At 58.0% G+C, this 12,984-nt stretch overlaps 1 protein-coding gene across 1 annotated transcript in view; it reads right to left on the bottom strand.

Annotated features, from left to right (window-relative positions):
* Positions 1-2,133: 2,133 nt before the first annotated feature.
* The window catches only part of GRK6 (G protein-coupled receptor kinase 6), a 13,673-nt gene continuing 2,822 nt past the window's right edge, over positions 2,134-12,984 (bottom strand). The window contains exons 3-16 of the mRNA XM_009572960.1: positions 10,384-10,496; positions 9,982-10,059; positions 9,617-9,717; positions 8,221-8,313; positions 7,858-7,921; positions 7,070-7,210; positions 6,188-6,378; positions 5,377-5,414; positions 5,147-5,236; positions 4,847-5,055; positions 4,429-4,566; positions 4,040-4,177; positions 3,745-3,879; positions 2,134-2,184 (exon numbers count right to left, since the gene is read on the bottom strand). Coding sequence (XP_009571255.1) covers positions 2,134-2,184; positions 3,745-3,879; positions 4,040-4,177; positions 4,429-4,566; positions 4,847-5,055; positions 5,147-5,236; positions 5,377-5,414; positions 6,188-6,378; positions 7,070-7,210; positions 7,858-7,921; positions 8,221-8,313; positions 9,617-9,717; positions 9,982-10,059; positions 10,384-10,496 — 1,580 coding nt within the window. The remainder of the gene's footprint in view (positions 2,185-3,744; positions 3,880-4,039; positions 4,178-4,428; positions 4,567-4,846; positions 5,056-5,146; positions 5,237-5,376; positions 5,415-6,187; positions 6,379-7,069; positions 7,211-7,857; positions 7,922-8,220; positions 8,314-9,616; positions 9,718-9,981; positions 10,060-10,383; positions 10,497-12,984) is intronic.

Below are 12,984 nucleotides of genomic sequence, written 5' to 3'. Positions count from 1 at the left end.
CGCTGCCGCCGGCCCTGCCACCGACCCCGGACCCCAAACCCACCCTGCATCCACCCTGACCGGCCTGTCCCTTTCCATGCTCCCCCATGGCAAATGTCATGACCCTAACCCTGCTCACGCCGTGTCCCCCCTTCCAGGGGCTGTCCCTTGGGCTAAGGAGGCAGTGCCCTGTGCTGGCACAAGCTCCCCCTCTGCGCGGTTCCCCCCGAAGCAGCGATGCACAGTGCCCGGAGGGGAGCAGGACTCTGCCCCCGGCTCCACAGCACACCCGTGACAGTCCAGGAGGGGCTGTGCCACGGGCAGACAGAGGAGCAGGGGGACATGCCCCAAAGGGCACCACAGCAGACACGAGCATCTCAACGGCACAAGGCCTTGTACCTGTCATGCCTCTGCACCGACCCAAACCACCCAGCAGAAGCCACCAAGGGCCACCCACAGTCCCCGGGGCTCAGCATCAGCCCTGGCCCTGGAGGGCAGCCCCAGCCCTTCCCTGCAGGACAGCAGCACCAGGAGAGCCGACAGCAGCCCAGGAACGGGGGTCGCTGCTCCTCTCCTCCTTACAGCCACCAACCCTGTACGGCCTGGAGCTGGCCCCCCTTGACGTGACGGCAATACAAGGCACAGTGAATCTTACGCTTTCACAAAAGGTTAAAAATTTAAATACTCTCCAACTTTAGTGCAAGGCAAGCAAATGATACCACAGGTCCAAGTAGGTGCTCAGCCCCCCCGGGGGGCCTGGCTCAGAACGAGCACGAGGCAGCAACACGCACACGTGCACGCACGCATGCATATGCGTACATACACACAGAAGAGACAAGTTATTGCTCGGGACATAGCTGGGATGAGTCTGCATAAGAGGGGACAGGAAAAGCAGAACGGAAAGGTGGGCTGAGCCCCACGCTGCTCCCCAGGGACACGCAGGGCTCTGGCCCCTCCGCTCCTGCCCTGCCCTCAGGCACAGGAACTGTGCTGGCTCCCCAGGGCCCCTGGGGATGCACACAAAGCCGGTACGGTGGGTGGGCTGCTCCTGGCCCCGCTCACTCTTGGGTCACAGCATGACTCTGCGAAGGGACATTTCCTTTACCACAGCTTTACTCCCTGAGAGCAGGGTCCCTTACGTGTCTGCTCCTCCGATACCGAGCTGGGCCTGGGGACCGCGGCACCCCCAGCACACAAAGATGGCTGGTCCAGAGCTGGTGGGTCGGCGCTGGGGCCATCCTGCACCATGCCAGGGATCAGACCGACCTCTTTGGACCCGCAGCAGGTACCTCCTGAGTGGGAGCGGCTGTATCCCGCTGTGCCACAGGCAGCCTGCCGGCGGTCTGGAGAGGGGGCCGGGATCAGCTCCCTGGAGCTGGCAGCATGTGCGAGACGAGGCAGGAGGAAGCAGGCTCCAGCAGACAGGGAAGCGGGGATGAGGCAGTGACGTTCTGCTGCCAGGATGCAACGGTAGACGCTTTGGCACAGTGGTTTCCTGTGCCTCGGGGCTGAGCAAGGGACTCCGCTGGAGCCAGGGACGCCTCAGCATGGCCAGAAAGGTCCAGGAAAGATGCTTTAGACACCTCAAGGCACAGAAGGCCTCTGCCCAGGACTCCCTGGTACAAAGCTGGGACGGTCGCTCCCCCCATAGGAGGACATTTGTGCCTGTGACAGGGTGGGGGCAGTGCAGACCCCCACCTATAGATTAAAAACCAACATGTGATATGTACAGACTGACGTATATAAATATACACCAAACCTGCAGTGCCGCTTCGGCACTGTGGAATGTGTCAGCAGAGCTGCTCCAGCTTGGCCTCAGCCCACGCTGGCGCAATCCCTCCCTCCCACCCTGCGCCCGGGAGGGGAGCAGCAGCCAGCGGGTGGTGGCAGCACAATCCCAAGCGGCAGATTCAGAAGCGTCCAGGTCTGTCTTGGGGATGAGGGCTTGCCCATGGCCAAAGGTGCCTTGGCTCGAGCCGCATGCTGCCGCCATCCCTGGAGCCATCCTCACAGTCTTCAAATACAGACATGTAAAGCTGTAAACAAATCCACCTTGTGGGGCCGCTGCTACCTTTGTCCTTCAGGCTGGGCTGTTGTTCTGCTGGGCACCCAGAGAGGTAAGGGCGTCCCAGGGGCTGGAGAACAAGCTGTGCTCTACAGCCGGGTGGGCTCTTCCTCGCTGTCGCTGCAGTTTCCACAACAGTCCTGAAGTCAGAAGGGCAAGGAGAGGGAGGAGGGAGAGAGAGGAGCACAGCAAGCAGAGGGTGAGCACGGTCACACAACCCAGCCTACAGCGGCCCTGTGGCAGGGGAGGGGCAAGCCCCCCGCCCCCCCCCCTTTTTGAAGGGCCATGCCCCCCACCCCCGCCAGCCTGCGTGTGGGAGAGCTACATGGAGACAAGGGGCTGGAGGGGACCCCCAGTCTGCAGAGAAACAGTCAAGCTGCATCTGGGGGTTCAGCTCCTGGCAGACAGACTGGTGAGCACGCAGCTGACTAGCTCAGAAGCTGGGAAGAAGATGAGCTCCATGGACTACAGCCCCAGGGAGACAGCTCAGTGCCAGCACAAACGATCTGCCCCGCTCAGGGCTGAGCCAGCCACGGAAGCAGCTGAAGCCCTTTTTGCTGGAATGGGAGAGAGTCTGAGCATGGGGTAACGCCAAACCCTTCATGGTTTCTCAACCCTTCTGTGTGTCCCAGACATCCAAAGAGAGGAGTGAAGGGAACTTCCCACAGCCCCCTGGGAGCAGAGCTCCCAGCAGTGGCAGTGCAGGGGCAGCTTTGGCTCGAGCTGAGGGCAAGGCCTCCCCCACGAAGCCAGCGAGAGCAGGGAAGCGGGATTAGTGGCTCAGGGGGCAGTTAGAACAACAAGCAGCTTGTGCTCTGCTGGGCAAAGGGGTTAGACACTGAAGGACAACACTCCTCTTTCCCAGATCTTGCCATGTCCACGGGCCACCGGGTGTTTCCCTGAGCAGAGCAGCCAGGAGAGACTGCTCACCTCTGGAAAGAGAAAACACGCGGCAAATCACCACAGCCCACCCCCTGCCACAGGCAGCTGCCCATCCTCCGGCAGGTCCTGCCTCAGGAAGGGCTGGGTATCCCAGCCCAGAGCTGGCTCTGGCTAGGGCAGCCCACTGAACAGTGAAGCACAACTCAGAGCTCATCGGGGAAGCAGGAGTCAGCACCGGGTGGCTGAGAGTCGGTCCAGAGCCAACCACGCTTGAGTCCCACAGCTGCAAGCAGCTGTTGAGAGGCAGCAGCCCAGACTTTGCCAGTCCTGGAAAGAAGGCAAAGACTGTTCTGGGAAGAGGAGAATGGCAGGCAAGCAAGCCCATAGCAGCTGCAAGACGTTTCCGTTCTCCTCATCCCTCGAAAGCACTGCTCTCTCTGCCTGCTCAAAGTCTGGCAGAAATGCTCTGGGGAGCCCAGGAGCCCATTCCAAGAGCAAGGTCTTCTTCAGGGATGGTATTATTCATGTAGGAAGGGAGCAGATTTGCTATTTTAGTGCCTTCAACAACATCCCTCTGCCTGTGTGACTGCAGCACGTTTAGCCAGGACGCTCCATCCCAGCCCCCTTGACTCCCCCAGCAGCCAGGCGAGGGCTGGGGCCTCCTGAGAGCCCTGGGGTCTGGCCACCCAGCACAAGGGGAGACTGCCTGCTGCCTGCTTGTGCCCACCTCCCTGCCAGATCTGCCTGGCATAGGCCAGAGCGGGCTCATTGCTGCTAAAGGACTTGCTGTGGAGAAAACACTAGGCAAACACTCTTACCTGTCTGCTGAATAAGCGCTGGAGTAACCCTTTTTTGGGCTGTGGAGAAGGCTGCCCTTTCCAGTCCAGGTCTGGGGGCACCGTGCCATCTGTGCTAAAGACATTCAGCTCCTTAAAACACTCCGTCTCGATCATCTGGAAGAGGGCACAGATGGCTGCAGCGACTGCCTCACAAAGCCCATCACTGAGGGCCCAGCAGAGCACAAGAGCAGCAGAGACAGCACGAACCCTGCGGGACACTGCACTCTGCCATGGTGGGCATAAGCAGGAGCAAAGACCTGTCCTGCAAACCTACCTCATTCTGCCAAGGAATAGGCACACTTCCTGTAGCAAACTTCTGGTAGAAGTCATTGTCCGTGGGCTCCAGCTCCACCCCTTTCACTGTGGAGAACTGCTCAATGTCCAGAACATCCTTGCAGTAGATGGCCTGGGGCTAAACAGCACAAGGACTGCTCTAATGCTAGGCTCCATGAAGATATCACCACCTCAAACAACTGTGGCTCACGGCCAAGCCTAGGCCCCCTCTCCCTACAGCCCAGAGCTTGCTTGACCCCTGTTCTGCCAGGGTCCAGAAACAAGAGGGAAGGGGATGGGTGCCATCTCCTCAGGTGAGCCACCCCAGGGCTCCTGCTTCCCTTGACAGCACCAGTAACTGAAAAGGTCAGGACACGGACAGGCACTTACATCTGGTTTGAAGGGGGGGTCCAGCATGCCTGCTTCCAGCCTCCTGAAGTTGAGGTGCTTGAAGAGAGGGTGCTCCTTCACTTCCTTGGCCCCAGCTCCGCGGCACCCCAGGCGCTCCAGAGGGTCTTTGCACAGGAGCTGCAACACAAAGGAAATCAGTACTCCAGGTGGAGGGTGCTTCTGGCAAGAGCAGCCCTGAGATCAGCCGGGCTCCTGCAGTATGTCTCTAGAGACGGCACGGGCCTGCTAGGCAGCTGGGAGAGTGAGGAATTAAGGCACTCTGGACCCTCCTGCACTGCCTTATCAGAGCCAAGGGAACCTGGCTGCCACCAGCACCTCTACAGGGAGCAGCCTCGATGTTCTCTTGCTGTCTGCAAAGAGGCGGTGGGAGCGAAGGGACAGGGATGCACACTCGTACCATGGTGCAGAGGGAACGGGCGCAGGGCGAGAACTTCTCCGAGTACTCCTCCTGCACTTCCTTCACCAACCGCTCCACCTCCTCCCGCTTGATCTTCTTCTTGCGCTGCTGGAAGGGGGACTGTCCCTCGATCATCTCGTACACAAGGCAGCCCAGAGCCCACCAGTCTGGGCTGAACGTGTAGCGCTCGTTCTTCACCACCTCCGGAGCTACATAGGAGCAGGGGTGAGGGACGTGTGAGGGCAGGGAGAGCACGTGTGCAGTCAGAGACTGCTTTTTGATTAAACCAGGGTCACTTACCCATGTAGCCAACTGTCCCCACCCGGCCCTTGATTGTTTGGCCCTCCGGCACGTGCACAGCTAGCCCCAGGTCTGAGATACGGATGTGACCTGCACAGAGGAGGAGGCAAGTTAACAGGACAAGGTCAAGGGGCAATGTTTGAAGCTGCCAAGAATACAGAGCAACCCTGGTTCAAGCAGAGGAAGAGAGAAGGACTCAGGCCCAGGGCTCCTCTTGACCCTGCACTCACCATGGTCATCCAGCAATATGTTCTCTGGCTTCAGGTCCCTAGGAAGGAAGGGACTTGATTAGCAAGAAGCCTGTTGTCAAAGCAAAGGACACAAGCAACAGCGACATCTCAAGAAGTCACAGATAAGCAGCAGAGGGATGCAATGCCCCTGCCTCGGGCACACAGATAAACTTCCCCTCACCCCTGCCCTGGAGTTAGTCCTGCAAGCTCTCCCTTCCCAGGCAGAGAGGCAGGACATGACAACCTTCAACCCTCCACAAGAAAGCAGTGAGCCTGTGGCTGATTCCCTCTTTGCAGGTGCAGAACTCACTATGGGACAGGCCGTGCAAGAGAGCAACAGAGGCTTCTTTTGCTTGTCCTGCCCCAGGATTTTCCAGCCCCATGTTTAGCCATGCTATCCCTAATGCTGCATCCCACAAGCCGGTGAGTACAGTCATACAATCAGCTTGTTCTCCCTCCTGCCCAGCTCTCAGTCTTGAGTGCATCGGGGCAGCCTACCATCCTTTGTTCTAGTGTCAATATTGCCCGGGAGTTAAGCACCCAAGTGCCTGCCCCGAGGCGTTCACAGCATGATCACATCCTGTTCTCAGTGATCATTTACCAGCATGAGGAAGCCAAGCTAAGCTCTCCCGTCTCTCCCGTGAGATCAGCTTTCTGTTCCTGATCCGCTCTCACCCAGCTCTGTGCTGCTTTCAAGCCTGAGCTTATTTTCTTGAGCAGACAGATCCAGCTGGGCTAGTAAGAGCAGCAGGAACTCTCTTGCTTCTGCAGCCCATACAAGATCTCCCAGCAGGGGCCAGGCAGCGCGCACCTGTACACTATCCTCTCCTGGTGCAAGTCCTCGAGGCCACAGCAGATCTCGGCAGCATAGAAAGCTGCTCGGGGCTCCTCGAAGCCAGCCTCTCCCATGTGGTAGATATGGAACTTGAGGTCCCCTCCATTCATGAGGGTCAGCACTAGGCAGAGAGCATCTTTAGTTTCATATGCATAGGCTAAGCTCACCTGCAATTCAGGGCAGAAAGGCTGTTAGAAGACACAGCTGGAAGAGGGAGGTGCCCATGCTCTGATGGGCACTTTGTCACCCAAGCAGCCACTCACAAGCAGCAGGACTGGGCCTTTGCCAGCAGAGGAGGCAGAGGGGGAACTGTGCAAACCCAGGGAGGACGTGAAGGTGCCCAGCAGCCCCAGCATACCCCCAGCTTTCCTCAGACAGGGAGGACATTATTTCCCTGAGCCAGAACTGCTCCCCTCCAGGGGCAAGCAGCACCCAACAGCAACCCTGGGACAGCGTCTGATGAATCCTCCGTAAAGGGAGGTTTCAGGCTGTCCACACCTCAGTGCAGCCAGGGAGAGAGCCCCCCACCACACAGCTCAGGGCTAGGCTTCTGCCCACTTGGCTGTCTGAAGAGACAGTTCTTGCTGCTTTCTTGTGCCTCTGAGGTTAAGAAGGTGCCTGTGAGACCAGATGGGTGTTTGGGCCTCACTTTGGAGGCATTTACAGCATCTTGTGGAGGCAGGAGGGCCTGCCAGACTCCAGCCTTGTGAGAGATGTGCAGCTGCCAGAATCCTACCCCATGGGCAGGGCCTGCTCCTGCCTCTCCACATGAGGTGAGGAGCACAGAGGTGCCAGGCCGGCTGGTTGGAGGAAGAATCAACCACCGCAGCAATGTGAGAGCAATTCCTATGTACTTACTACAAACCTACTGTTCACTTTTTCGAGGATCTGTTTCTCATTCAGGGCCATGGCCTCTCCTTTCCGCTTTTTGATCCGTTTCTTCTCCAGTTTCTTGCAGGCGTACATCTTCCCCGTGGCACGCACTTGGCAGGCACAAACCTGGAGGAGGGACAAGGCTCAGCATCCTTCTGCTGCCGTTTCCAAGGTGGGGGTCTAGGTTCTGTTCTCAGGAAGAGGCATGGGAAGGCAAAGATGTCCCTGTCCCCGCCTCACTCTGAGGTTAGTAAGAAGCCTGCTGTCAAAGTAAGAACACAGAGAACAGCGACATCTCCAGATGTCACAGATAAGCAGCAGAGGGCTGTGATGCCCCTGCCACCTGTAGCAGCACCATGGCTGGTGCCTGGGAAGACAGAAGGCCACTCCAGAAACAGAAGGAAGCCTAACAGTGAGGGTTTTCAGGAGTGCAGTTTCCCCTGCCAAGACATGGGGAACAGACCTGGCTTTCTGCCCAAGCAGCAGTATGCACCACAGGGCACGTGCTACCTACCCTGTGCAACACCTTCCACACCTCCAGTGCCTGGCAAGAGGGGAGCTCCTGCCCCTCACAGGGGAACTGAGGGATCATGCAATGCCCAGAGCACAGCAGTGCCCAGCGCAGGGCCCCCACAGCCCCCCAGCCAGCAGCACCTGCCTCCAGGTGCTGGAGCAGCTTGTGGCACCCTGATGGCCAACCCAGGCCCGCATCTGGCAGCGGGCAATGGTGGCTGCCTGGTACCCCGAATGCAGAGGAAATGCTGGTCACTCACCTCCCCAAAACCGCCCTTGCCCAGCACACGGTACTGGCGGAAAGTGTTTTTGGTCACTGGCTGCCTGTGAGGGAAAGAAAACTGGAGTGAGATGGGAGCAGGGAGAGAGCAGCAGTGAAGCCCAAACCACCCCCATGCCCTGGCCTGAGAGACTGTGGCCAACCCCAAAACCCCTGCTGAAGCAGACCTTGCTTCCCTGCGAGGCAAGCAAGACTGGGGCTGCTGATGGTGCCAATAAAGGGCCCTGAAGGAAAGCAAGAGTGCCCAGGGGCCAGGGCCCAGCACGGGAAGGAGCCTGAGAGACCCCTCAGGCAGCCCATGCAAGCAGGGTGCAGGTCTCCCAGCGATGCTGGGGTGCCTTACCGTTCCAGCCATTTCCACTGCAGGAAGCGGTTGAAGTACAAGCTGTCGAGGTAGTCAGCAAAGGGAGCCACGCTCAGGTAGTCGTGGATAAGCCTAGGAAAGAGCAGAGCCAGCAAGGTTCCTGAGAGCTGATCACAGCCATGGAAAAGGCCAGCAGTCCAAGGAAAGAGGAGGTGAGCAGCCCCGAGAACCCGTTTACTTTGCCATCCTCTCACCCAGCCTGGCGCTGTGTCACCCACGTACCCCGTGCAGCCCTGGCCCAAAAAGCCCATCCTCCGCACTAAGCCTGATGCAAAAGAAAGGCGCGTTGGAGGTACCGCTGTAATGAACACAGCACCCCGGGACGGGGCTGGCACTGCTAATTGTGGACTCTCAGCACCAGCCCGGGCCGCAGGTCAAAGCGGGACGACGGGACTCTTTGCAATTGCCTCTGCTCACAGAGCAAATGCACACTCAAGGCTGTAATCAGCTGCCGAAAGCTGCTAGCAATGTTCAGCACCAGGCGCTGAGTTGTTCAGTTTCAGATGAATATCCAGCACAAAAGGCCACAGGGGATCCTGCTTGAGAGAGCTAACTGCCTTGGAGACGGGTGCCAGGGCTGCCCAGCGGAGTAAAGAGCCTTAGACATAGTGTCTAGACTGGAGACATGCATCAAGGAGAAGCGGACAGGCTCTTCCCCTTTCAGAGCTTGCCAAGAGCAGGCAGGGCCCAGCCCGGAGGCTCTGCATTCAGACAGCGACACTAGTTACCACACACAGAGCTAACGCTCCCCAGAAGACTGCAGCAAACCCATTGCCACAGCCCTTCACTTGATTAGGCAACGTGCTCCAGCTACTGTTCAGGGAGGGGTGGAGGCCGTAAGCCCGGTTTGCCTAACAGCTTCCGCTTTGCACCCGGAGCCAGGACCTCAGCCACTGCTGCTGCGATGGGAACAGAAGTGACCTTAGATCCCTGCAGCAACAGCCAGCGTAACCTAACCACAACGGCCACATCTGCGGCCAGCGGGAGAGGACAGCTGGCACCGGGACTGCAGCTGTCAGCTCTGCTCTACGGGTGCCTACAAGATCCTGGCACAAGACTAGGAACAGCATGGCCAGATGCTGAGGCTCGCTGAAACGAGGACTTCCCAAATGGCAACTCACACCCATGGCAGACTGAGAGGAGTGACAGAGGTTTCTGCAGCAGCTTGTGGCTCCCAGAGCCCATGGAAGCTCTTTGCATTTGCTTTCCTGTAGCTGTGCTGCAAACTGCTAGCCCAAAACTCCCCAGGTCCCAGCCTTAGCACCGGCCCTTGCTCTCCTGGAGGAAGGGACCACGAGGGACAAGGTGAGTTAGCTGCCGCATCTACCCCAGGCCATGATGTGACCCACAGGCAGGCCCCAGCCCTCCAACTTACTTAGTGGATTCCTTGAAGAGCTCCTTGGAAGGTTCCTGCTCCAGCCTCTCACAACAGGCATCCACCAGCTGCGAGGGGACTTCAGGCACATGGTCCTCACTCTGGGGACAAAGGGATGGAGTCAGACATAGGGAGCAGAGCACAAGGATCCTCCCAGGAAAGAGAAGCCCACACTGACAGCACACAGGCGCCCATCTGCTTTAGGGCCAGTGGGAAAAGCAGCAATGGTTGCTTGTGAGGTAGTGGGGTGGCTCTGTACTCTGCCCTCACCATCCTGCCCAGCACGTTCGCTGTGGCAGGACACGGGTAATGACAGCTGTCAGCTTTCCAATGTTGCAGGCAGCAAACACAACCCTCTTACTCACGTTTGGCTTCAAGTACTTTTCAATCAGGTGCTGCCCACATTCCTTCCGCTTCTCATCTGGAGCCACTTCGTACCCTGCCTGCAGAGAGCAAACAGCATGAGGAGCAGGTCCAGCCAGGAACCAAGCCTTGCTACCGGGCAACAGCTGCAGAGCAGCAACACCCTCTGCCCAAGGTTTCCCATGCTTTCCTGGAAAACCAGATCTCCAGCAAACAGCTCCCTAAGCAAAGGCCCAGCCCTATCTTGGAGAAACTGCAACTCACAGGTTTTTCCTTCAGGAAAACCCTACGTGCCCAGGAGTACCTGGCAACTGCTGGAGCACCCAGGGCCAACCGGTCTGTGCCCAGGGCACCAAGAACACCCCTGCCTGCCCCCAACAAAGCTCGACAGGCTTTGCTCTTACCACGGCATCCAGGAACTTGACGCAGCGTGACAGCTCAGGTCGTGTCTCGCAGAACTGCCGAAAGAGCATGTGCCCAATGGGCTGCTTCTCACACAGGCTGTGGTAGTCCCGCTCTGCAAATGTGGAGAAGACTATTCACTGCCAACCCCAAGGAGCAGCCACAGCCCACCGCCCCAGGCACGGGCGGCGGTGGAGAGGCTTGCGACTCCTCAGCTGGCTGCTCACAGGTCCCACCAGCCTGAGACTCCCAGGAGAGTGAAATGCACCCAACGGGGACAAGAGGCATGACCAAGCTTTTACGTTCCCCTATGGAAGGTCCTCTTCCCTGAAAGAGGTTTGACCTGCTGTTCTGTACAGCCCCTCTTGTTTCTAGCAAGGGATCTTGGTGTCTCCTGTTGCCTGGAGGCTCTCTTCTCTAACCTCTCCCCAGAAGATCGACCGACTACTCCAGACACACAACTTTCCTTGGAACATAAGGAACACACTGAGCTTATTTCGAGGCAGATTGTCCAGGCCAAGAGTTGCTCTGATGACTCTTACAAACCAACGGCCCTGCTGGAAGCAGCAGCATCAGAATGGGGGGCACTATTTCCACAGATGTCCTGTTAATGCTGCACACAGCAATTAGACCCCCCTCACTCCATGGGACAGCCACTCGCTTATACGTCAACTCCTACTGCCCTCTGGAGCTTGGCTTCCCTGCTGATTCCTCCTCCTGCTCTCTGAAGTCTGGCAGCCCAGGCACAAACCCCTTTGACTATCCAGAGCACTCGCAGTTCTCTGCTTTCTTCCTTTCCCTTCCACTCATAAGATGTTGTCTGATCGCGGGCCAGAACAGATTTCTGTTACAGCCATTGCCACCAAAGGCTGCGGACTGCCTGGGGTGCAGATGTGCAGCCGTCCACCAGCTCACAGGGGATCTTCCAGCACTCCCCGGGGCTGGGTACTGCCGGCCTTCCCCTCCCCGCGTAGTAGTTTCTCCCGAGGAAGCTGTGGCTTCCTGAGGGTGCACGAGAGTACAGGGACGGCAGGGCTGCGGTGGGGGTGGAGGCCACCTCGCCAGCTCCACCACACCGTCTGGTTTCCTTGTGTCTGCAGGGGAAGGAGTTCTCTTCAGCTGGGGAGGATGAGAGCTTGCTGCCGGCGAGATCAGAAGCTTTTGGCTGCCCTCGCTGCTGCCCAGGCTCACACAAGGTTGCTCCTTGCGGTCAGGGCACACAAAGCTTAATTCTGCAGTGGGCAACCAGCCCACCATGCCCACGGTCCTGCCAAGCTTCTGGAATAGGAAAGAAATGCCTTTCTAGCAGGCTGCGAGGGGAAAACAAAACCACTCCAGCCAAAGAGTGACCCAAGCATGAGGAACGCAGCCATCTTTCCCACAGGGAAACCAAGTGAGGCGGCCGTCCCCTGGGCCAGAAGCACTTCTCGCATGCCTCCCCAAGGGGAAGTGGAGACACCGGCAATGACAGCCAGCCACTGGGAGAGACTTGCCTCCCAAAGCATCACAAGGTCACTGTCCTGGACAGTGGGACAGCAGAGACAGACAGACCACCAGCACTCACCACCGGCATACAGACAGCACAACAAAGGTGAAGTTCAGTGCTGGAAAACATGTCATGACACCCACAGGAAGGGCGGCTGCGGGCAGAGGACGGGCATCAGCTGAGGGAAAGCTCTGCTGAGGGCACAGAAGTCAGAGAAGTAGATAGGGGTTGAGATGGCCAAGATGGTACCTGCAAGGAGAGCCCAGGCCAGAACTGTGTTCAGAGCACAGGACCTGCTCCAGAGAGGCAGTTTGCAGGAAAACCAAGGTGAGAGTCTCCATCTGACTACACTCGGCTGCGAAGCCAGCCCCGGGAGGTGGTGCATGGCATGCACAGCAGCAGAACCAGGCTGTTGTGAGGTTGGAGGTTACAGTGTGGATGATGGAGGTTGAGTTATTCCAAGCACTACAGAATCACGTGCCCTCAAAGGGAGACACTACTCTCCTTGGGCTGCCAGGACCTGGAAAACCTGGGCAGGGTGGAATTGGGGACTGGAGCTGCAGAAACCTCCCAAACCCACTCAGCCCAGTCACACCTGCGCTGAAACAGGGCCAGCGCTGTGTCACTCTCCAGCTGGCAGCTGAATCTGGAGCGACAACTTAAACAAGCTCTCCCCTTCCCAGGAAGCAGAGCATTCCCATCCTCCGTGCCCCAAAACAATTTCACATGATCTCAGGACCAAGCCTGCTGCACAAACATTAAAACCGTGAAGAGTACAAAGTGCAGTATTAAAATGACAGGCCAAGCCCTGCCCAGCTGTACAATTCTCATCCGTACCACACAGCAAGAACCCAGTTTTGCCTGAGTAAAGCTGCTGCATTAGTGTTAGAAGCAGAGGTCTGCAGAGCAGGGCTGAATCCCAGCCAGAGAGTCCAGAAGACGTTAGCTGGACCTTTGTTATTTATACAAAGGCACCCCAGAGCGACGGTCCAAAGCTCTGCAACACTGAGCAGGTCTGTTTACACGGAGAAGGGTGCGTACCTCTAGTGAAGCTCATCACAGTGTGGAACGCACGTGGGTACATCAACAGGCACTACCCAGTGACCGCCACGCAGCT

This window comes from Fulmarus glacialis, unplaced genomic scaffold (assembly GCF_000690835.1).
Source record: "Fulmarus glacialis isolate BGI_N327 unplaced genomic scaffold, ASM69083v1 scaffold16112, whole genome shotgun sequence".
In the NCBI taxonomy this organism is placed as follows: Eukaryota; Metazoa; Chordata; class Aves; order Procellariiformes; family Procellariidae; genus Fulmarus; species Fulmarus glacialis.
The sequence above is the reverse complement of the archived record's forward strand: the minus strand, read 5'-3'. Positions and strand labels throughout refer to the sequence as shown.